At 40.9% G+C, this 21,862-nt stretch overlaps 2 protein-coding genes across 2 annotated transcripts in view; one reads left to right on the forward strand and one right to left on the reverse strand.

The window, feature by feature from the left end:
- Positions 1–1,679: 1,679 nt before the first annotated feature.
- INTS12 (integrator complex subunit 12) lies at positions 1,680–18,318 on the reverse strand. Its single transcript, XM_056490515.1, has 7 exons — positions 18,232–18,318; positions 12,475–12,638; positions 10,436–10,582; positions 9,733–9,920; positions 5,878–6,037; positions 4,418–4,570; positions 1,680–2,620 (listed from the first exon to the last, which is right to left on the reverse strand). The coding sequence occupies exons 2-7, from the start codon at positions 12,628–12,630 to the stop codon at positions 2,045–2,047; spliced, it is 1,380 nt and encodes a 459-aa protein (XP_056346490.1). The 5' UTR covers positions 12,631–12,638; positions 18,232–18,318; the 3' UTR covers positions 1,680–2,044.
- A 67-nt stretch (positions 18,319–18,385) lies between these two features.
- Positions 18,386–21,862, forward strand: part of GSTCD (glutathione S-transferase C-terminal domain containing) — a 47,747-nt gene continuing 44,270 nt past the window's right edge. The window contains exon 1 of the mRNA XM_056489589.1: positions 18,386–18,399. The gene's annotated coding sequence lies outside the window, so the exon portion shown is untranslated. The remainder of the gene's footprint in view (positions 18,400–21,862) is intronic.

The following is a 21,862-nucleotide window of genomic DNA, read 5'->3' on the forward strand; positions in this document are numbered from 1 at the left end:
TCGATGAGTGCAGTCACATTTGGCCATTTTAGAGGCAAAAAAGAGGCATACACAAAAAGCACAGCATCACTTATTTAATGCTGAATGGAGGGACCCTACAGCCAATCCAGGCCAGAGTTAAACATGCAAAGACATCAGGGCACACTTGAATCAGGTCCCAAGAATATTCTAAATGGCACTAGCTACCACAATTTAAAAACAAGGATCATTATTTTTCTGCCTGTGTTCACCCCATTGGTGGTACCTAAAATAATCAGCACAGTTGAGATGTAAGCTCCTGCACTCTCACAAGCAAAGCTCTGTGTATGTTCAGAGGCAGGATGGAGGCAGCTAGCACCCTGAACACTCCTCTGGGAGCAGGTTTTAGTACTAGAATGAACACTCCACATAGGACCACTCAGCCATTTAAAGAACCTATCTTCACACTACTTCTTAGTGTAGGTAAGTCTTCTGATTAACACTCAGGAAGAAAATATGCTTTCTGTTTGCACATGGAAACTGCTTCAGTGTCTTTTCCTACTATGCTACCATTTAAAACCCTCTGTGCTGGAAAGGAAGAAGGATGGGCTGATCAAAAAGCTGTAAAAGTTCTGGATTCTTCCTTCTCATGCTGTTATTTTTACACAGCCGTGAAAGCTGCAGGCACTACAAAGATAAAACCTTTCTTTTTTTTCCCTCCACAGGAAATAATAGCTGAAAAAATATGCAAATTTTCCAGGCAGCTGAGGCAATCCTGAGTAAATGAAACTATTCCTTTGGCAGTTTAAGGAACTTTAGCCTAAATCTTAATCGTGGAAAAAGGAAATGAAGTATGGGAAACAGCTGCACATATTAAGCTTTACACACACTTAAAATACAGGATGGCAAAGAAAAACAGTAGCTTCACCTACCTATGGCAGCCTGTGTGGTGGGTTGACCATAGAGAGATGTCAGGTGCCCATCCCATCTGCTCTGTCACTCATTCCTCTCCTCAGCTAAGTAAGATGGAAGGGTCATAGGTCAAGATAAGGCGAGTGAGAGATCACTCCCCAATTACCACCATGGACAAGACCCAGCTTTGGGAAGATTTATGTGACTTATTACCCATCAAATCAGAGTATGATAAGGAGAAAATCAAACTGGCCATGCAAACCAAATACAGTCCAAGATATTTTCATGTTTAGAGATGCTCCCCTCATCAGAGAAGGAATGGAAGAATTTGCCATGTGCTGGTCATGGACAGCAAGACTCAAGGTCATTTTCCAGTGCCCATCTTGAGCCAATTCTAAGATGAACACAACCTGGAGCAGCTGGGATGAAGAGAGGGAGCACAAACTGTGAAGAACAGCTCAGGAGTAAGACTGGAGAGCTGGAGTACCTGATATTTCTCAAATACAGTCCAGTTCTCTACATTTTAAGAAAACTTGAAGACTTGAAAGTTTTGACTCTCTTCTGTTCTTTTTAGTTGAAGTTTCTCACTGTATAAAACCAAAGTAGGACAATTTAGCCAACTGCCAAACCAAAAATCTCAATTTAAATACACTGTTGTTGAAGAGTTAAATTTTGAAATTAAAAGAAAGTATTGTTCCCCTAACAAGCTTTAGAATTTGAGGTAATAAACTCTGCACAATACAGACAGCTCTGAACATCTGAAGCATTGCATGTATTGGAATATGGGGCGAAAGAAATGTGGCAATGACTTCCCAGATTAATAATCATTTTATTATTAACATTTAAGAATGACAGTTCAATTTATTAAGTATCTACACAAATGTGGGTGTTTTAATATTAAAAAATACCCAACTTTTACCATTTCAAGTTTCAGTGCTTTGAGCTACAAAACCAGGAGCATGTAATAATGAATTCCTTTAACATATTCAATTCACAGATTTGCAAAGACAGAAGGAATACCAGAATTATTAAAGTTTGACCTTCTGTATAACATAGGGTTTGGGTTTCCCTGATTTAACCTCCTTCAGTCCAGCACCTGGAGGATTTTCTTTAGGAAAAACACCAGCGCCGCCATCTCATGGAATGCAACCAACACCATCAGCAAGGGGCCAGACTACTTCTTGAGCTTCTTCTGAGCAGCCTTCTTCTTGACCATCTGCAGCCTTTTCATGGCGTTGAGCTGGGACTCCTGCGAGGTGGGGCCCTTCAGGGGTGCAGGCTGGCTGCCGGTGTCGGGCGCGGCTTTGCCGGAGCCGCTCCCGGCGGAGCCGCTGCCGTTCCCGCCGGCGGGGCCGCTGCCGCTGCCGGAGCTGGGGCCGGCGCTGCTGGGGCTGGGCAGCCCGGCCTTGCTCACGTTGTCGCTGCTCACCGAGCGGCTCAGCGTCGTCTTGCCCAGGGTCAGCGGCGGGGGAGGCTTCAGCTGAACGGGGTTGGTGCTGTTGTTGGCAGAAGCTATTTTGGCCCCCAGTCCCGTTTTTGAAGTCGCCAGCCCTGACAAACCCACGGGTTTCTGGTTATTTGAGGAAGCCGCAGGTTTCCCGCCGGCACTCTGCGCTGTCGATCCCAGTTTGGCAGCTGATGGGTTGGCAGAGGAGGTTTTGGCTGCAAAAGCAGCCCATCCTGTAAGGCCACTCGTTGCTGAAGAGGAAACGCTTGTACTGGCAGAGTTCCCCGAAACTGCTGCTGAGGTCTAAAATAAATAAGCATTCTTATTATAGCAGCATCTATTTGTGCAACACATTGCAGCAGGAATACACTGAGCCTCTGTTTCAGTTCTTTTCCCAGGAACACCCAGTGGACAATATTTCATAACTGGTCACCACAGTTGAAAGTACTAACAAGAACAGGAAAAGATGCCAGGTGCAGCCAACTTTTAGTCTCCCAAGCACACAGAAAAAATAATACCTTTTCTCCCTCTTCTTCTGTACACTTAGCAGACTACCACACAGCACTGTGACCCCTCCATAAACAATAAAAGCCCAAATTTGTGACCTATATAAAAGAGTGGCCTGCTTTCTTTTTCATTTGTTTATTGTTGTTAGCAGGCATCACTTTTTAACATGCTGACAGATGCTCAGACAAAAATCAGACACTGAGCAATTAAGCATTGCATTTATTACAGTCTTATTCTCAAAGTAGCAGTATCTAAACTGTTTCCTTTTCTCTTGGTTCTTAGCAGCTTGTACCACAGATAGAATTAAAAAAAAAAAAAAAAAGTTCTATCCTAGTCTCTTCCCATTTAGGTACTGCAAAAGACAAACTTCCTGCAAACATGGGTTCTCTTTGCCTGCAAAGCACTCTGCTATCCACATTGAGCTCCCACACCTTAAACCCTATAATGCTCAGGCTTCAGGTGAGGATGATATGTTGATTTAAACCAGAATTACACCAAATGGCAGAGTCAAAACAAAAACGAAACCTTTCTATTCAAGGAATACTCCTTTTATAGTATATCCAGACAGCTTCTACACAATAAAGTTGATGGAAGCAATCAGGCCCCAGGTCCTACAATCTGTTTAGGCACATAAATATCTCTGCTGAGGTGAAAAAAGTAATTCACAAGTGTAAGTGCTAGAGCAATACCCATCCTAGTATCCATGATGGTTTGCATACAGGCAGAGCAATGGCAAACATAACTTTGAGCACATGAATAATTGCTTTGATTTTGAGTTAAAGCTGTGTTTTCCTAGGAGAGGGTCATACTTTATTAGACTATCTGTTATGTATTACACTGCTTCTGGTTTACCACCTTTGATCAACTTTTGACACTGTTTTAACTTGGAGAAACAGAAACATGAGGAAACACAGAATGACAGAAAAGAATCACAGAATGGTTTGGGCAGGAAAGGATCTTAAAGATCCTCTTGTCCCAACCCTACTACCAAGGGGAGGGATGCCACCCCCTAGATCAGGTTATATTTAAGAAGCTCCTAAATTAAATCCTGCAGAGTCAGCAACACTTTCCCTACAATGAAATCACAGAACCAGCTAGGCTAGGAAAGACCTTCAAGATCATCAAATCCAAGAGTCAAACCCAGCACTGTCAAGGCCACTGTTGCCATGAAGAAAAGGCTTCTAAGTGTCAAATACACATAAGTTACTTGACTAGAGAGAGCAAATAATGCATTTTTATACAATTCATGGAATCATAGAATGGTTCCGGTTGTGGAAAGAACTTTAAAGATCATCTAGTTCCAACACGCCTGCCATAGGCAAGGATTCCTTCCACTAGATCAGGTTGCTCAGAGCCCCACCCATCCTGGTCTTGAACACTTCCAGGGGTGGGGTATTCACAGAGAAGTGAGATTTTTTCCCATTCTTTCAGTGCTCATGCAAATCCACTATGCTGCAATATCACTCAGTCAGCCTGGTGTAGGAGACTGTTTTCAGTTACGGCTCTTACGTGAAAAGATTGGTCTAATTGAAAAAACCTTATTATCTGTGCAGTGAAGCAAACTCTTCCTCTGGTAAATTTAAATGACATTACCTTGACTTCTGTTCTCTTGAATGCCAGAAAAGCTGGTGGGGTCTCAGGTTTTAACTTGATTTCTGGTTTCTTGACCAATGGGTCCTTCAAAGCTGGTGCAACTGAAACCACTGCAGGAGCTGGTTTTTGAGGTGGTTTTTGTGTCTTCTGAGCCTGTGTAAGTGGTAGGAAAAAAACACCCTGAATTAGTTACGGGCCACATAACACGGACTGTTTTGACTGTTAACAAAAAGCAAGAGCATTTTAAGATTGCAATCTAGTCTTTACAATTTCAGATTTAATGGTCCCTGAGAAACGAGGCAATAGGGGATGTGGAGATGTGCTGGGTATGGTACTGGAGACAAGGTCCAGCCAAAAAGCATCCTGATTAGACCTTGCTACTTCAGAGTGGAAAGAGTGACAGTGTTGATGCTTGGAGAGCAGGAAAGCACTGGGCTTTTACAGGAATAAGGTAAAGACAGGTGAACTTGCAGAAGTACTGGGATGCAGGTAAGAACCTGCTAAGAAGTTGCAGGCAAAATGGCAGAATTCATCCCAAAAAAAAAAAAAGGAAAGGTTGCCTTCAATAGGCAACTGCTCAGTGGCTAAATTGGCTACCCTGTGCAGAAACTGACCTCAAGCAAACACTCCTCTGGGTTCAAAGGCCTGATGATCATCAGAATAATAATGTATTTCAGTCAATGCTGGTACATCCTAGGCCAGGATCTTACTTTGCCTTTTTTCCTTGTTTCTTAATGGAGCCATTTCAACAGATAACACGTGCTAAGTTATCGCAGAACAGTTTCAAAACACATTTTCTGCTGTATTTTTCTGTATTCTGGGTGTGATTTTAAAACCTCAGAACTGAAGTCACTAATGTTGCATGCAGCCAAAGGTGCTGTCTTATGTTCATTTCTCATAATGAGATGAGCAGGATTCTGGTAGGATACTGTTTAGTCATGCAAATAAATCAAAATAAAGGCTTTTATTAGGGGTTTTTTGTGGTGTTTTTTTTTTGTTTTGTTTTGTTTGTTTTTACTGAAATGTGCTATCCTCAGCTTATTTTTGACCCTGAGAACATTCAACATGTCAAACTGAAATCTGTAGTCTTGTCCTACAAGAAAAGAACCATTCATATCCAAAGCTGAGAAGAAAACTTAAAGGCTATTACTAAAAGCTGAGTACCACTTGAAATAATAAAAAAAAGGTTTTAACTTCTGCTTGCCAAGCAGAAAACAATCCTATTTCACTCTTCTTCACTCACCTGATTTTAAAAAATCTTTGTTTAAGAAGTACTTTACATTATACTCTTTGAGATGCTACACTAAAAACCACAGCTGCAGCAAGGGAAGCAGTGCTGAGAAAAAAGGTTCTCTAACGTGTTTCCTAAGACTTGTCTAACCCAGGAAATATTCTCACACAGTAGAAATAGCCTGCTGTATTCAAACAGTGCTCACATGAGACAAAAAACTGAGTCCTACCATTCTCTTCATCTGCCTGGTACAGCGGGCGCAGTACCAGACAAGTCGAGGATCATTCACTTCCTTGTCTGTCACCTGAGGTTTATGGCAATCCTGGTGGTAGAGATTATGGCACTCCTGACACTCCACTAGCTGATTCACAAAAGTAACTGTCATTTGCCTGCAGAGCAAATAGTTAAGAACAGATTATGGGAGAAAGCACTTAGAGGATTATCCAATTGTTGAAAATTTTGCAAGGCTTAAGATAAAAAATAAAAATATTTTCCCTTTCACATATATTTTCTACCTGTGGCAAATCAAATGTATTCATTTTCTTCCTGTATCAGCTCTTCCCAACTAATATTTTAGGAATTTGGTATTTTTTAAAGGTAATTTCTTTCAAGAAACTTGAAGACTTCCATTCTATTCTATGTGTATATGACAATCTTGATTTCCCTGTTTGACTTCTAGATTAGAAATGTAAGTCTTGCCCGTTTTGATTCACCTGGGCATTTTATGGATGCATCACAGTATGCCAATTATGACTTCCTCATTATAACAGCATATGAGGGACAGTCTCCATTCTGGTAATTTTGCTGTCATCTGCAGAGTAGTACAATTCAAGAATAAATAATTTCTCAATGACAAGCAAGTAGGAGTGCTTTCTGCTGCAGGATTTAAAAGCACCATCACCCAAGCTCTACGCTACTTTGAAGATGTTTTATTAGCCATCCCTTTGGTCCCCACCACATAAACAGACACGTGGAATTCAAGATAATACCAGAATCACAGAGAGATGGAATAGAAAGGATTAATTGTGCAGTCCTGCCTGGAAGCAAACATGCAAGCTGGTGATGAGGGCTTCATTTTGCGTGGGCCTTGCTGAAAGTAATCACGCTGTATAAATGACACATTAGTGATATATACATGGCTGGGAGTCTGCCTGTGAATTATCCAAATACCATTTTCCTAACGATTCCTTCTTTCAGATGACAAATCAAGCTATTTAATTGCTAAGCTGCTTTTGCTCATATCCCTGAGGACCAGGTACCCAGGTAACCATGGAAACTCTATTTGTAGATACATGGGGAAAGGTAATCCCTTATTTCTTTATATAACAGAAAAACAAAGTCTGAAGGTATTGTCCATATAAGTACTGGAACATTTTCTAAGAAAGATATCTCTTTTAAACAGGCTACTTAAAAACAGAAGGGGAAACATTTCCGAAATTCTAGAGTTCTACAATTTTACATTCAGGATATTTAAGACGTTTTGCTTGGTTTTTTATTCCTAAATTGAATCAGAACAAATAGTCTCAAGGAGGGAGATTCATCCTATTTAATAATTTAAAAAACCAAACCCCAACTGACTAAAAACTCGTGAACTCTTCATGCTCAGAAACAAGTTAAATAACTTACTTTAAAATTATAAGGTAACTAAGGAACAAGCCTACTGATTTTTCCCCTTTAAAAACCAGCTAAACAAACATTCATAGAAAAATAGAATGTTATTTCCAAATCAGTCTTTTAAAAATATTTTTCTGGGAGGAAAACTTCACTACCATCTACAAACTGCATGTAGTGCTTCCTCTTTGTACAACTGAGGAATCAGTGAGGAGCTTCCATGACTGATGAGTTGTCCTGTTTTTCCAAAGCCTACAGGTACTGGAGAGGATGAAGTTATTTTAATACTTACTCCCTCCTTATGCCTAACTTAGCAAAAAAGAACAACTAACTTGATATAAAAGAAGAAGGAAAAACACCACAGGCACCAACATTAATTACGCCTAATCACTATGAAAATACATTTGACACTTGGCAAATCTTGAAGAAACATTTCATGCTTCTGCTTTAGAAGGAATAGTTAATATTCAAAAACACTTTTTTTCATTTGTGAATCCACAGCTGGGTTCTTGCTAGCTTGTCTCCTTAAGCAATATAAATTTAAACTCTTTTGCTATGAACTACATCTACTCTGCAATTTGACATGTTTTCATTCACAACTGTTTGAATAATTGAGTTATTAAAAGATGCAATTTTAAAAACATACAGCAATGTTATTATTTTGGCTCAAGGTATTACCCCAAAAAGGGTGCACATTTTGTAAGTAAGCAATAAATAGAGGAATGCTGTCTGACCAATGTGCTGGATTCAGAACTTTAAAGCACAAGTCCTCCGAAAAACATTCAGTCCAGCCTGAGCTGGAGACAGACAGCCATGTGACACCAATTTCAGCAGGTTCCATGCAAAATGAAAACAATCCAGAGCGTTGGGGTTGTCACTCTCTCTCTAATGAGCTGTTCCTTCCCTGGCAGTGTCTGTCTGGCATCAGAGATATCTTAGTTGCCCAAGGCAGATACATCTTTGGCAAGAACGCTCAAGTTGGTGACCATGAACTGGTAGAAGCAAAGCCTTCAGCAGCAAGATTAAATAAACATGGATTGTGGAACAGCCAATGGAACCATGTATCTGGCCTGTTCTTTTCAAAGTCTTGGCTACACTGAGCACAGGAACTGCATTTTCTTTCTGCAGTTTCTTTACATTGCAGGCATTTCTCATTATGCCTGCCAATGTTTTTCTTTGCCAGGGAAGACACAGAATTAATCATCTACAGCAGGTCAAGACTGTCTAAACAAATCTTCATTACCCCCACCTGCCAAATAAAGTAATACTTTACTATTTTTAGCAGCATTTTAACATACCACTGAATGGGGCTTTGCCTCTTTTAGGAGATAGCAACAGATATTTCTATACTTCTTCCTTTTTTACTATCTGTAATAAGAAACTAAATATTTGAGCTAACACATGGGAATAACAGGAATTCCCATCAGGTCCCAACTGGTCACCAGTATAATCAGATGTAACTACAGAAATTAATGATCCATGCACTGACAACACTGTCCTATCTTCACAACAGGAACAACCATGGAAATGATGAAAGGATGAAATTATAAGGCACCATTTCCCAGCTGACTCCAGCTGAGCTAAAAAACACACTGCTGCCAAAAGGCCTGTCCCTCTTCTCTGTCCTGGCTCCATACTCCTGCATTTACTCATGTTCCAGTATAAACATTTGCTCTTACTGAGCTGACTGAAACTCAAACCTACTGAAAAACCCACGTGGAGAGCTGATCCAGGGGCTGATTCAGCTGATCACAAACTGTACTGGCAATACACCCCCCTAAACAGTCCAGGGAAGGAGATACAACTGGGAGAGCCAAACTGCTCCTTTTGGCAGCAGCAGGGGCCTAACAAGGATATAAATGATCTGTGAAACAAAATCCTGATGTGAATATTTGATCCTAGGGTAGTTATTCAAAAATATTTTATACATCTGTTAACACTAAATGTACCACATTAATAAAGTCCAGTTTTAAAGCCCTTACTGGAACGTAAGAACAACCTGTCTTCACTGCAAGATATATTTGCTGATAAAATATGGCTATGTGCAAACTAATGTCAAATGACTAGGAAAAGAAAATCAACACATATAGGATCTCATATTAATACTACCTAAAAGTGCTTTTAGATAAGAACTGATTTTTTAAAAAATGCTTATCTTTAGCCATTAATATTTTGCTTTCCAGTAACTGAAAACTGTATTTGTCATGATAGGTTTTGTATCATATCTAGTTTTATTTTTCACTTGTCCGTTCCTGCAGAAGAAAAACTGGTTCACTCTCTAAAGATTCCATTTTCAAGAAACCATTCTTATTAATGAAGAAGCCTTAAAAGTATTATCAATTTTGGATATTAAATGATTAAGTAATTTGTGGAATAAAAACTATGAGAAGCATTAACTCAATGGTACACAATTAAAAAAAAAAAAAAAAAAAAGGCAACTACACCCAGCTGGAATGAAGCAATGCTGACTTACCTGCAAACAACACAGGCTAATCCCATTTCCATGGCAAAGTCATCAGCACTGGTTTCCTCAAAGCTAGATAAATCAGGCATGGATAAATCCTTGCTTGTCTGAACTGTAATAGGAGAGGAACGAGCCTCTTGCTTCTCTACTTTGGGCTTCTTTGGTGCATCAGCTCCTTCAGCAGGTTCCCCTTTCATCTATTAAACACACACACCAAGAATGTGAAAATGCAACAAACTAACAGATTATTAAAATGAGTTAAAATGGAACAGTTAGATTAACTGTGTAAGAAGATGTACTTTACACAGCATACACACAATGTATTTTCTTTAATTACATATTTTCTTCAAAATATTTATGAACTAGAAGCTCAAGTTCCCTTTTTGTACTTCACCTCAAAATCCTGGAAAAAGCTTTGGGAATATCACACTTCAACCTGCTACATTTTAGCAATCTCTTATGAGATAATCTCTTAGGATTTAAAACACAGAATGGTTTGGAAGGCACTCTGAGTCCAACTTCCCCACAATGAGCAGGGAAAACAATCACAGAAAAATTACAAGAAGACAGTTATTAGATTGCCTAAATGGCAACATGATTGGCTAATACAGCTCATGGGCACCATAAAATGAGATGAAAAGGGGAGCTTTTGTCTAAAACATCTTTAAGTTTATTAAACAAGTTATTTCACTACAGAACCAAAATAACTTACTTTATCTGCAGATCTCTTTTCTGTTTCTTTTTTCACCTTTTCTGATGCAGTGGGCTTGCCATTGTTGTTGCCAGAAGGCAAACTGGATGAAGCTTTGGGCTCTTGCTTTATGGGTTTGGTGACAGATACTTTTGGTTGCTCTACTTCCTGGAAATAGAAACAAAAATTGAAGCCAAATTCTGCAATTGAGTTCTTACCTAATTTGCAAACAGTAAGATAAAAGGGTAGGCAAACAATATGCCATACAACACTGATCACCTACGTACACACTTTAAAAAAAAAATTTTCTTACAATATTTTCATATCACATCAACAAATTAGTGTTTACATTGCAGACAATTAATACAATCTTCCCTTACCACTCACCTTTCTGAGGAAAAGGTGCTCCTTTTCCAAAGACAGATCCTCTTTGGAACATTAATTGGAAACACTTCTGCTTTTAAAATTCAAAAGGTAATGAACACGAATTTTCAGATAGTTCTGAGGACAAAATTCAATATAAGCTAAAAAAAATAAGCTGACAACTGATGCTACCAGACATCAATACTTCATGGAGAGAAATACTGACCTCTCCTTAATCTCAGTCCATATTTGTCTATCAGATTAATAAATTCAGATCTCAACAGAAATCACTGGTTCTCATAAATGACATATTAGTGTCAGCAAATGGTTAATAATCAGGAGAGCCTGTAAATGAGTGACCAGTCACACTGATGGGCATGAGCAAGGTACCCCCTCCCAGCTGGTAAGATGGGAGCAATTCTCTGCTGTATACTGGGACAGGCCCTAGGGCCTGAACTTCAGCCCTCCAAAGTTGCTTGACTTGACTGTGGTAATCCTGTGCTCCCTACTCTCTTCTTGGATTTCATGGTCAGCCACAAATTAACCCTGCAGCCAGCGAATGCAAGGAAAGGAATTCTTGTACTTTTTTTCATTTCTGACCTTTGCAGTCCTGCTGATATTGGATATATACTGAAAAGAGGAGAACAAAAGATTTCCTCTTCTGGCCTGAGCCACAGTTTCACCTGAGGGCAGGTGACTGCTAGCCAAGCTGTTATTAGAATTGGCTTTCCAAACCCCTTTGCACTGTTATTCTGCTCCCTGCTTCCTCTTTAAACCACACATTGCTTCTCTGAGTTCTGACACAAAGGGCACCTGAGAGTTCTGAGACCTGTGGTAGGTCTCAGGGAGTTAACAAGATGAACAGAAAGGAGCTAGACCACACAGTAAAGCATGATGTATGCTGAGCAGTAGTAGCACCTTTTAGTTATTTGGAACCACGCAGAAATGAAATATTGCAATGTATCAGCATACAGACCATCATTAGAACACAGCAGGCTGACTTGCAGGCATCCTAGGGGAGAACAGGACCTCATTATCCACATGGCAATACACAGCAGCATGAGGATGTCCCCGCCTGGCTATTTCCATACACTCATCTCAGAGTCAAATACTCTCTCTAGCAGGTGTGCAGTGATTTTCAACAGATGAAAAGCCATGTTTGTTCACTGGACAGCAGTGGTTTCAGCCTGCAAATAATTTCTGCTTTGAACCATTTTTTCTCAAATTATTTCATCAACAGAATTTCAAGGAAAGACATACAGCTTTACTGATAAATAGCTAATTTTGTTTCTTATTTACCTGTGGAAAAGGTAATATATCATATTATATATCCTATATTATACATATAATATATCAAAAGGTAATATAAAGACCTTTCAGCTCTGAAGTGTAACTGCAGAAATACGTAAGTATGGGTATACCTTACACAGCATATTTGATATAATGCTGAATATCTCTTTTAAGTCTTGGTGCATTAATAAGGGAAAGAGATTTTTTTTTTCCCCATTAACTTCCATTAATTGAATTGATTATGCTGTACAGAAAAGGGGGATGATAAATATGAACACTCCATAATTACTTTTTCTTTTTCCTCAACTTCTGATTGTCTTTTAGCATTTCACTGTAGAAGAGAAGTGGGAATATAAAGAGCTTTATCAAGGCACACAAAAAGGAGCCATGCTCCCTAACACCAGTACCTTCTGAGAGGGACGATAGCTCGAGTCAGTTCCTCTGGCCAACGACTCGTCAAGAAGTGCTTTCAGCTTTTCAGCAGAGTCCTTACTCTTTGAGTGCAAAAAGCCCAGGGCTTTCAGAAAAATGGGATCCAGCTCCAAGTTCACTGTAGCAGCCATAATTGTGTCTTCAATGGGAGTTAAAAAAAAAAAGAAAAAACAATGACAACTTTAGTCACATAGAGCATAATTCAAACAGCAAATAGAAGACTTATTTTCTTTTCCAAATGAAATTATATTAAACCACAGCAAGGATTATATATGAAATAATTATCATTAGAAGATGACTGTGAACTTCAATGCTGCAGAACTTAGAATATGACTGGACATCTGAAATGTCAAATTCATTCTTTGGCATATATGATATTCAGAAATGAAACTCATCATACTTACGTAAATGAAAAAATATTTCATGTTCCTGGTATTTCACACATAAAAACATTGAAAAGTATGCAAAGTAAATTTTAACTTCAAGAAAAGCAATTACCACCCTTCTCCTTAACACTTTTTGCACATACTGTGATTTCTAAGTCATTGATCATTTAAGAGCAACTAGGAAAAATCTTACTTGTAGAAGAATTAACTTTTGAAACTTCTGAAAAGAACAGCTCATTGGAGCATATAAGATGCAAACAGCTAGTGTACTATTATATATATATATACATAAAATAGCTGAAAAATATATTCCTAAATTTAGCTGAAGTAGTGAAAAAATTTGTAACTCAGATTGTGACTTATCCACATACTCATGTGACAGTCTAAGTGTAATATCAGATAATGACTATCCAGAACTGCAAGACACCACATGTTCATGGAAATAGAATACACTGAGGAAAAGGCTACAATGGCTTTAAAAAACTGTTTGCCTCACAGCAATACATTCCTGCACTCCAGAGCACTCTGGTTGATTTCCTTTAAAAAACTCTAAGGAACAGCATTTACATCAGAAATTATTCCTATGAAGCTAGATACCTAACTTAAATCAGTAAATGACAATTTAGATTAATAATTTAAGAAATAACATGGGAAGTTTCAAGATATTTTCTAAAAATGTATGAGATGTGTTCTTGTTAATAATCCCTTTAAATTTCATTTAAAACACATTGGGATCTTAGTTGGTTTGGGATTTTACCTACAATAATCTAGAAGACATTCTTGAAAAGCCTTTCATCAGTTCTTTCATTAAGAGACTGTCTTTTACAGCTGAAGCTTCCAAGGTTTTGTCTGATGAATTCCTTTTGATATTCACGGCAGTGAACTTTTACCTCTCTGGTCAAAACACAGCACTGGCAGGCTGCTCCCTCCACACTTGCCTACAAGTCCCCAGGAACCTTTATCTCCTGCTGAGCTTTCACGAGACACCAGAGAATCGCCTGACTGAGATCATCAAGGAGTTCAGAACTTCATAGGGATTTTATCAATGGACCCAGCAAAGGGCTAGGAAACCCTTCAAGAGCCTCTTCTCTTTTCCTTAATCTTTACTACTTGACAGATCATTTTCTGGTGGCCACAGAACTTCTGCCAGGAAGTGCTGCGCACCAGCTACTCAGCTGTATCACTGATCAAGCACAAAGTGCAGCACAAGCCCTGTCTTGGCAATTCGGTCTCTCTCTGATGACTACAAAAAGTGAATTCACAGAGCACAGAAAGAACATGCCCTCTCTTCTTTGTGCATCTACCTCTGATAAATGTTCAGGCTGCTCTTGAGATCTGTGGGTAGATTATGCCCCACATTTCTTTGTCCTGTGAACATGCCTTCCAAGTGTCAGTACCATATAGTCAAACCAGGACTCTGCCAAACCCTCTGTTAAAGGAAAATGGCAGAATTGAAACACTAATTTCAGATATTTTGTAGAAGTCCCTATTAAAAAAAAATCCTTTAAGTTTTTCTCTGAGGGAAAGTGGTATTCTACTAGGAATATATACTTGTGTACATGAGAAACAGTCATTCACAGCCATTCTCTAATATTTAGAGAACAAATGTAAACAAAATTCAATTTTCATCTCTCTGAAGGTAACACTTGCCAGATTTGTTTCTAGCTCTAGCTTTTTAAAGACATAAATTGAAAGGAACTGTTAAACCCCAAATTTCAGAAGGGTTCTCCATATTTATTCTTTTATTTGCTATGTAATTGCAGCAATTCTTTCTCTGTTCTTGAGGACAATTATAATGTCCCAGGCTACTACAGTTATGACTAACATATCACAAAAATTTCTCATATGAAGAGAGGAAATTTGGCTCACTAAATAGTCCAAGTATGCTCAGTTTAGGCATGTAGTTTCAAATTGTGAGTTAGAGAAGGGAAGTATATTCAATAGAAAGATGAACACATCAATAATTGTCTTAAAAATAGCATCATCTGAAAAAAGCAAATTGATAAAAATGCTCTCCTTGTGGGACCACAATAACACTGCTGTCAAACAGGGTACTAACAACACCTGTCCAGGTCCAAAAGGGAAATTATTGCTTTTGGTAGGTGTTTGCAGATCAAACCGTTTTTAAGTATCAAACAGTGGTTTGACTGCTGGGAAGGAAACATAAACCTAAGATCCAATTTCATTCATTCAAGTTTTCATTCACAAACTATTCCTCTGACAGTCAAGGCAGCATACAGCAATGTGATAGCCTTGAGACAAGGAAAGCTGAGTGTTTCCATGATGATGCCACAGGCTATTCTGCAATACAGACCTTCTTGACTTTCTTCTTGAAGTGGAATCTTTGTACAGGAAATAATTCAAATGCTGTTTAGAAAAGAGTGAGTATGACACTGTCTTTTCTGTACTAGATTGATAATGCAACTGTGAGATCAGAGAGCTGTGTTAAAGCCCTTGAACCCTGAGCAGAACAGGTTTTGCACCAAGCAAACACATCCTCTTGCAACCCAGCATTCACACATCAGCCTAACCCTAAAAGCACTTTTCTCAACTTAGGCCTCTGTTACCTCCCAAGGTGGACTATTCTAAGTGGTTTAAATCCATGGGGAAACATAGATGTTTATCAATGAGTTGTTATTCTTAAAACATCCAAGAAGTTTTGGATTCTTTAATTTCTTGAGTATACTACTGTCTTCTGTCAAACACAATCAACCCTAACTGTGCACTCTACAGAATTCTAATTTAAGACTTATTAGATTATTAGGTTGTAGGAGCCCTCTTCTTTTTCTCATTCATTTGCCACCTACTGTTTTGCATGCCTGCCCATGTATTAACTTACTCATCATAACTTGCAGCTACATGCATCTTCTTCCAGTACATTTTCAGGTATAGTCATATTTTCAACCATCTGCTTCTGAGCTCCTATTCCTATTATTTTCTGAGGCAGGTGTACTACTAAATATGTTTTACCAAGAAAGTACACATCTTCTATTTATACTGCAATGCTATTATAGACTTCTGCTATTATGCCATCCTTTAACAGACTTATCAATATTTTTAATTTTTACTGCCACTGATGATTGAAAAGCCTTTCACTCACATATCCTTTTCAGTTACCTTCAAGATCTGTAGCAGTTACCTTAAAACACAGTCACATGAATCAACAGCATATAATTCCTTCCAACACACTCACTGCACTGTTTTTCACTTACCATTGTGAAATCAATTAACTTTTCCCTGTATCTTTGGATCCTTTTGTTCCTCAGAATTTACCCTCTTCCTGACTACATCTATTAACAGTGACAGTGGCAGGTTTTGCTTATTTACCAATAATGCCTCTTCCAGGCCACTTTTGGATCTGATGAGTCTTAAGAAAGTAGATCAAGGAAAATCTTAAAAGCAGTAAAAAATTAACTTCTATTTTGAGTTTTTGCTACAGTATCTTAATCAGCACTTGATTTATGACAGCATAATTTCTCAGTTACTTTCCACAAGGGACATTTCTAAACTCATGCACTTCAGTAGTCTGGATAACTGTATTAATGAGAACAACTGTATTAATCACCTCTAATTTCCTTGTCATCTTCTTCAAAGAATCTTTTAAGACACATATAAGATCTCCTGCCATGGAGTTACTAGTACTTGAATCCTGAATTTTACATTCTATTCTACAACATATTTTATCATGTACTTTTAAATTAGTATTCCAATCAATTTCACTGTAACCAGTTTATCCAGTATTTTTAAGATTACACTAATGCCTTACATTTGTTGTTTTCTCCACAGAAACAGTGAATTATTTAAGAATCACAGAATCATTCCCTGCGGAAGGGACCCCACATGGTCACCCTGTGCAACCTCCTGTTCAATGCAAAATCAACACTGAATTCAGACCAGCTTGCTCAGGACTTTTCTAGCTGGATCCTGAAAATCTCCAAAGACAGGAATGCAAAAATCCTTCTGGGCAACCTGTAATAATGCCTCACTGTCCTCATTTCCTTGCTTTGAATTGGAGGTTTTAACTTGTCCTGTCTCTTATTCTCCCACTGTGCATGTGAATACAAAGACTGGCTGTATCTTTCCAATAATAACCTCGGTAGATTAAAGCTTCCATTATATTCCCCTAAGCCCACAGCAAATGGTATCCAACACTCCCTCCATCTTCAGATCTAGCTATTTAGTCACAGAGGACAAACCAATTGATCAGACATGATTTATCCTTGGTAGATCTGGCTCTTTCCAGTTTCTACCTGCTCCTTCTTATGCCACAAATGGCTTCCTCCATGATCCATCCACAGGAGGAAGGAATGAAGCTGACCAGTCTGCAGTTCTCTTGCTTGTCCTTCTTGCCCTTCATGAAGATGAGCATAAGATCTGCCTTTCTCCAATCTTTGGGATCTCTCCCAGTCTCATGCCCTTTCAAAGATGGCAGAAAGCAGCTTGGTGAAGACCCTGTCTTCTGTTGGCACTCTTAGATACACTCTACCTGGGCCCATGGATTTATTAGGGACACAATCCTGCTTCAATCCTCTTCCACAACTTGCAGGTCCTCCTGTCCTTAAGTTCTGATTTGTGGAAAAAGACCTTGGGAGACCTTACAGGTCAAGTCTGTGGCAAAGAAGACATCAACTATTTGACCCATATCTGTGTCTGCTGTCAGTAACACACTTGTTCCATGCAGCAGTGGTGATATATTTTCCTTGTGAATCCTCATCCTGATAAATGGCATGATCCTTGTGAGTGCCTTTCAACTCAGGATATTTTGTGATAATTGTACCTGCACAACTGAGATTTGCTAAGCCCTGGTACCACTGAGCTTTAGTATTCTGCAGAAAAAGGAGCTGAAGATGCTTCAGCATGTCACTGCTCATTGGCTTAAGCCACTGGTAAATTGAATACACCTCCACCACTGTTTTCACTTTTACCTTATTCAATGTCTACAGCGAAACTTATAAAGTGTACAAATGCCTGGGTATCATCCTCCTGGTAATGTCTCAGAGGGAGAAGCAAACTTTAGTTAAAAACGAATTTCTGAAACAGTTACGCTCAAGCGTAAGACCCTTCTCCAACCTCCCTCTCCCTCCCCCCTCCCAAACCCCCATTGTCTCCTGCTAAATCCCTCTTCCTCCCCTCCTCCCAAACCCTTATTCCCGCCCCAACCCCAAAATTCCCTCTTCATGTTGCCAAACCCCCTCTGTCCTCTCTCAACTCCCCTCTTCCTTCATCCTCCCAATCGCTCTCTGCCTTCTCCCAATCGCCCCCATTCCCACCCCACACCTTCCCGATCCTCTCTTCCTCCTCCTCCCAAGCCCCCTGTTCCCGCAGAACCGCACGCTGGTGTCTCACCGGAGGCGAGGACGAGGAGAAGGAGAAGGCAAAGGAGAAGGCAAAAGACGAGGAAGGTCCGCCGCCGCCGCCGTCCCCCCGGCAGCGCGGGCCGAGCGCGGCAGTTCCGGGCGGTGCGCGGGCCGGGCCGGCGCAGGAAGGGGCGGGGCCGGGAGCGGCCGGGCCGGGGTAAGGAAAGGAGCGGGAGAAAGGGCGGGATGAAGGGAAGGTGGCGGTGGAAAAGTGTTGGGGCTGGTTCGGTAGCGCTGCCTGGGGGCCGAGAGCAGCTGGGAACAGAGGCTTTAGGGAGCGGGTCTGCGAGAGAGTTCTGGCTCGGTGCTATCGCTCTCTGCAGTCGCCGAGCTCAGGCGTGTGCGGCCGTCCTGAGTCCCGGCTCTGTCCCCCCATGTTCCGGCTCTGTGCCCCCACGGCCCGGCTCTGTCCCACCTACGGCCCGGCTCTGTCCCCCCATGTCTCGGCTCTGTCCCCCATGGCCCGGCTCTGTGCCCCCAATTCCCGGCTCTGTGCCCCCACGTCCCGGCTCTGTCCCCCCATGTCCCGGCTCTGTGCCCCCACGTCCCGGCTCTGTCCCCTCCATGTCCCGGCTCTGTCCCCTCCATGTCCCGGCTCTGTGCCCCACGTCCCGGCTCTGTCCCCTCCATGTCCCGGCTCTGTCCCCTCCATGTCCCGGCTCTGTGCCCCACGTCCCGGCTCTGTGCCCCATGTCCCGGCTCTGTCCCCCCATGTCCCGGCTCTGTGCCCACACAGCCCGGCTCTGTCCCCCCACGTCCCGGCTCTGTGCCCCATGTCCCGGCTCTGTTCCCCCATGTCATGTCCCGGCTCTGTTCCCCTGTGTCCCGGCTCTGTCCCCCCATGTCCCGGCTCTGTCCCCCCATGGCCCGATTCTGTCCCCCCACGTCCCGGCTCTGTCCCCTCCATGGCCCGGCTCTGTGCCCCCATGTCCCGGCTCTGTTGCCCCCTATGTCCCGGCTCTAGTGCCCCCACGTCCCGGCTCTAGTTCCCCCATGGCCCGGCTCTGTCCCCCCACGTCCCGGCTCTGTGCCCCCACGTCCCGGCTCTGTGCCCCCAGTTCCCGGCTCTGTCCCCCCATGGCCCGGCTCTGTCCCCTCCACGGCCCGGCTCTGTCCCCTCCACGGCCCGGCTCTGTCCCCCATGTCCCGGCTCTGTGCCCCCACGTCCCGGCTCTGTGCCCCCATGTCCCGACTCTGTCCCCCCATGGCCCGTCTCTGTCCCCCCATGGCCCGGCTCTGTCCCCCCAGTTCCCGGCTCTGTCCCCCCATGTCCCGGCTCTGTGCCTATGGCCCGGCTCTGTCCCCCATGGCCCGCCCGGTTCTGGCTCTCCAGTACCGCCCGCAACTTTAATTTTATCCGCAGACCCGCCTGAAGCTCGGGTCCGAAGCTCTTCTGTGCTTCCCTCAGGGCTCCCTGGGGGTGTAGGGGCTGCCCTGGGCCCATCCACTAAATGTATCGTCTTGGATAGAAATGTATCTCCAGGCTATGAATTTATATGCCTTACCACATAAATAATGCTTTGCACTAAGTTAAATATTTGCCACGTTTTAAAATGGCATTTATTAAACATTTCCCCAATGCTAACGCACCTGCTTAACAAAAGTTCTGTTTTACCGTGTAGTAATCAACAAATGAATGGGATCTTTTTCAGGGAAGAGGATGTTTATGTACTTACTTAGTTGTCTTTAATTTTTATTGAAAGCACTTGGTTTTTAAAGGGGCATTTTTCTTTATTACATTGTTAACAGGGCAGTTAAGTGAAACTATTTTAACTTGTTTAGTGCATGTTGAAAGGGAACAGAAAATAGTAAAAAACAGCACAGCTAGTGAAAGTTGCACTTACATAATATTAATAATTTTTAAGTAGGTGTTGTTTATACTGAAGATAGGTAGCATTATTTATGTTTATCTTTTAAGTTACAGTGCAAATCCTGTATTGATAATTTTATTTTTCTCTCTTTCAAACAGTGGCTACTGAATATAAGGGCAACAGAATAAAAATCCATCTCTTGGCTCAGAATTTATGGTCTAATTAGAGAAAAAAGTGCTGGGAAAAAATACTATGAACAAATAGTGTAATGTCTTATTAGGTTTGGTTAATTCTCTATTGCACATTTCATTTTACTGTATATGTCTGCATCTACTTTTGTCTCAGTAAGCTGCCAAGGGATTAATAAGCACATTTAATGGATGGGTAGTAGTTATGTGAAAATACTTAAGTGAGAATGGGCAACCAGGTAGGCGGAATTGAAAATCTGTGCATAAATCCACAAGGAATATAGATTCTGCAGAGCCAAAGCAGTGCATAAAAGCACCTGTATTTGAAACAAAAAATAAAGGAAGCGACTTTATAATGTCACTGCTTAGAGACAGAATGTTAAAAGGAATTCTTGGAAGTAAAATATGGGAGAGGGGTGGGGTGTGACTGTGTCAGAGTGTACAGCTCAGCTGAAGTGATGATTCGAAAAGGCCTTTCTTCTCACAGAAAACAATAAGGAAACAGGTAAAATCACTTATAGACAGAACTCTTGGACAGGTTATTTTAGTTTTTCTTCTCTGAGAGATTTGAGAATAAAGTTATCCTGACTGTATTTTCCATTATCACTGACTGACCTTAAAAAACCCCAAAATCTCACAACCAACCAAACAACAAAGCCCTTAGGGAAAAATGTGTGCATTTTTGGCTTGCCCTAGGACAGACTTTCAGAGACACTGAACTAAAAATGCCCTTTGTGCTTTTGCTTTTTCACATGTGTAACAAGAACCCAGGAAACTTCCACCTTGCAAGGCTCTTTGAGAGGAAAGTCTGTGAGATGTTCAGTTATTGATGTGATGAGCACAGAAATTTTTGAAATAACTAACAATTCAAATAAATCCAGACTGATTGCTTTGATATTCTAATGACCTATGTAACAAGTTGCAGTCATTACGGAAGCCCATTTTGTAAAAATTACTATATTGTAAGAAGTTTTAAAAAATAAATTGTAAGAATGGATGATTAATAGATGGAAACTGTAGAATAATATACTTTGGAAATAGAAACCTTGTCAGAGTTTACCAAAATATTTAGTAGTTTTGGATAGCATGAAAGTGACCAAAATAGCTGATGGAGTCCAGGAACATCACCTAGTAGAAAAAATTGAGTGAGGAGGTAAATGTGTATGTCTGAGTAGTTTGCATGCCCAGCAAAAGATGGACTTGTGAGCTCTTTGAGTTCCCATGGAAAACAAAAATAATAACCCAAATACTTATAAGAGTACTTCTTAATATTGAAAGAAGTACTGTAGTCGAGAATAGGAGTTTAAATGCTAGAAGGGATGGATGTGATTAGGGTAGCAGCAACTCTTCTTGATTTACCTCTCTGGCAGTGCCTTCACTGAATGATTTCTATCACAGGGCTGTACTTAAGATATAGAGTCTGTCTCAAGTTCCATGCTGTCGAGATTTACCCAAATAAAGTATCTTGTGGTAAAATAGGTATTGTATTGTGTTCTGTCCTGTTCTTTGTGTGGCAGTGTATGAAGTAAAGAAAAGCAACAGTACTCAGAGCCCCTGTTCTTGTCACTTAATGGTTACAAATGTTTCACTGTTACAGACATTAATATGTTCTTAATGTCAG

The sequence above is a fragment of the Oenanthe melanoleuca genome, chromosome 4, assembly GCF_029582105.1.
Source record: "Oenanthe melanoleuca isolate GR-GAL-2019-014 chromosome 4, OMel1.0, whole genome shotgun sequence".
In the NCBI taxonomy this organism is placed as follows: domain Eukaryota; kingdom Metazoa; phylum Chordata; class Aves; order Passeriformes; family Muscicapidae; genus Oenanthe; species Oenanthe melanoleuca.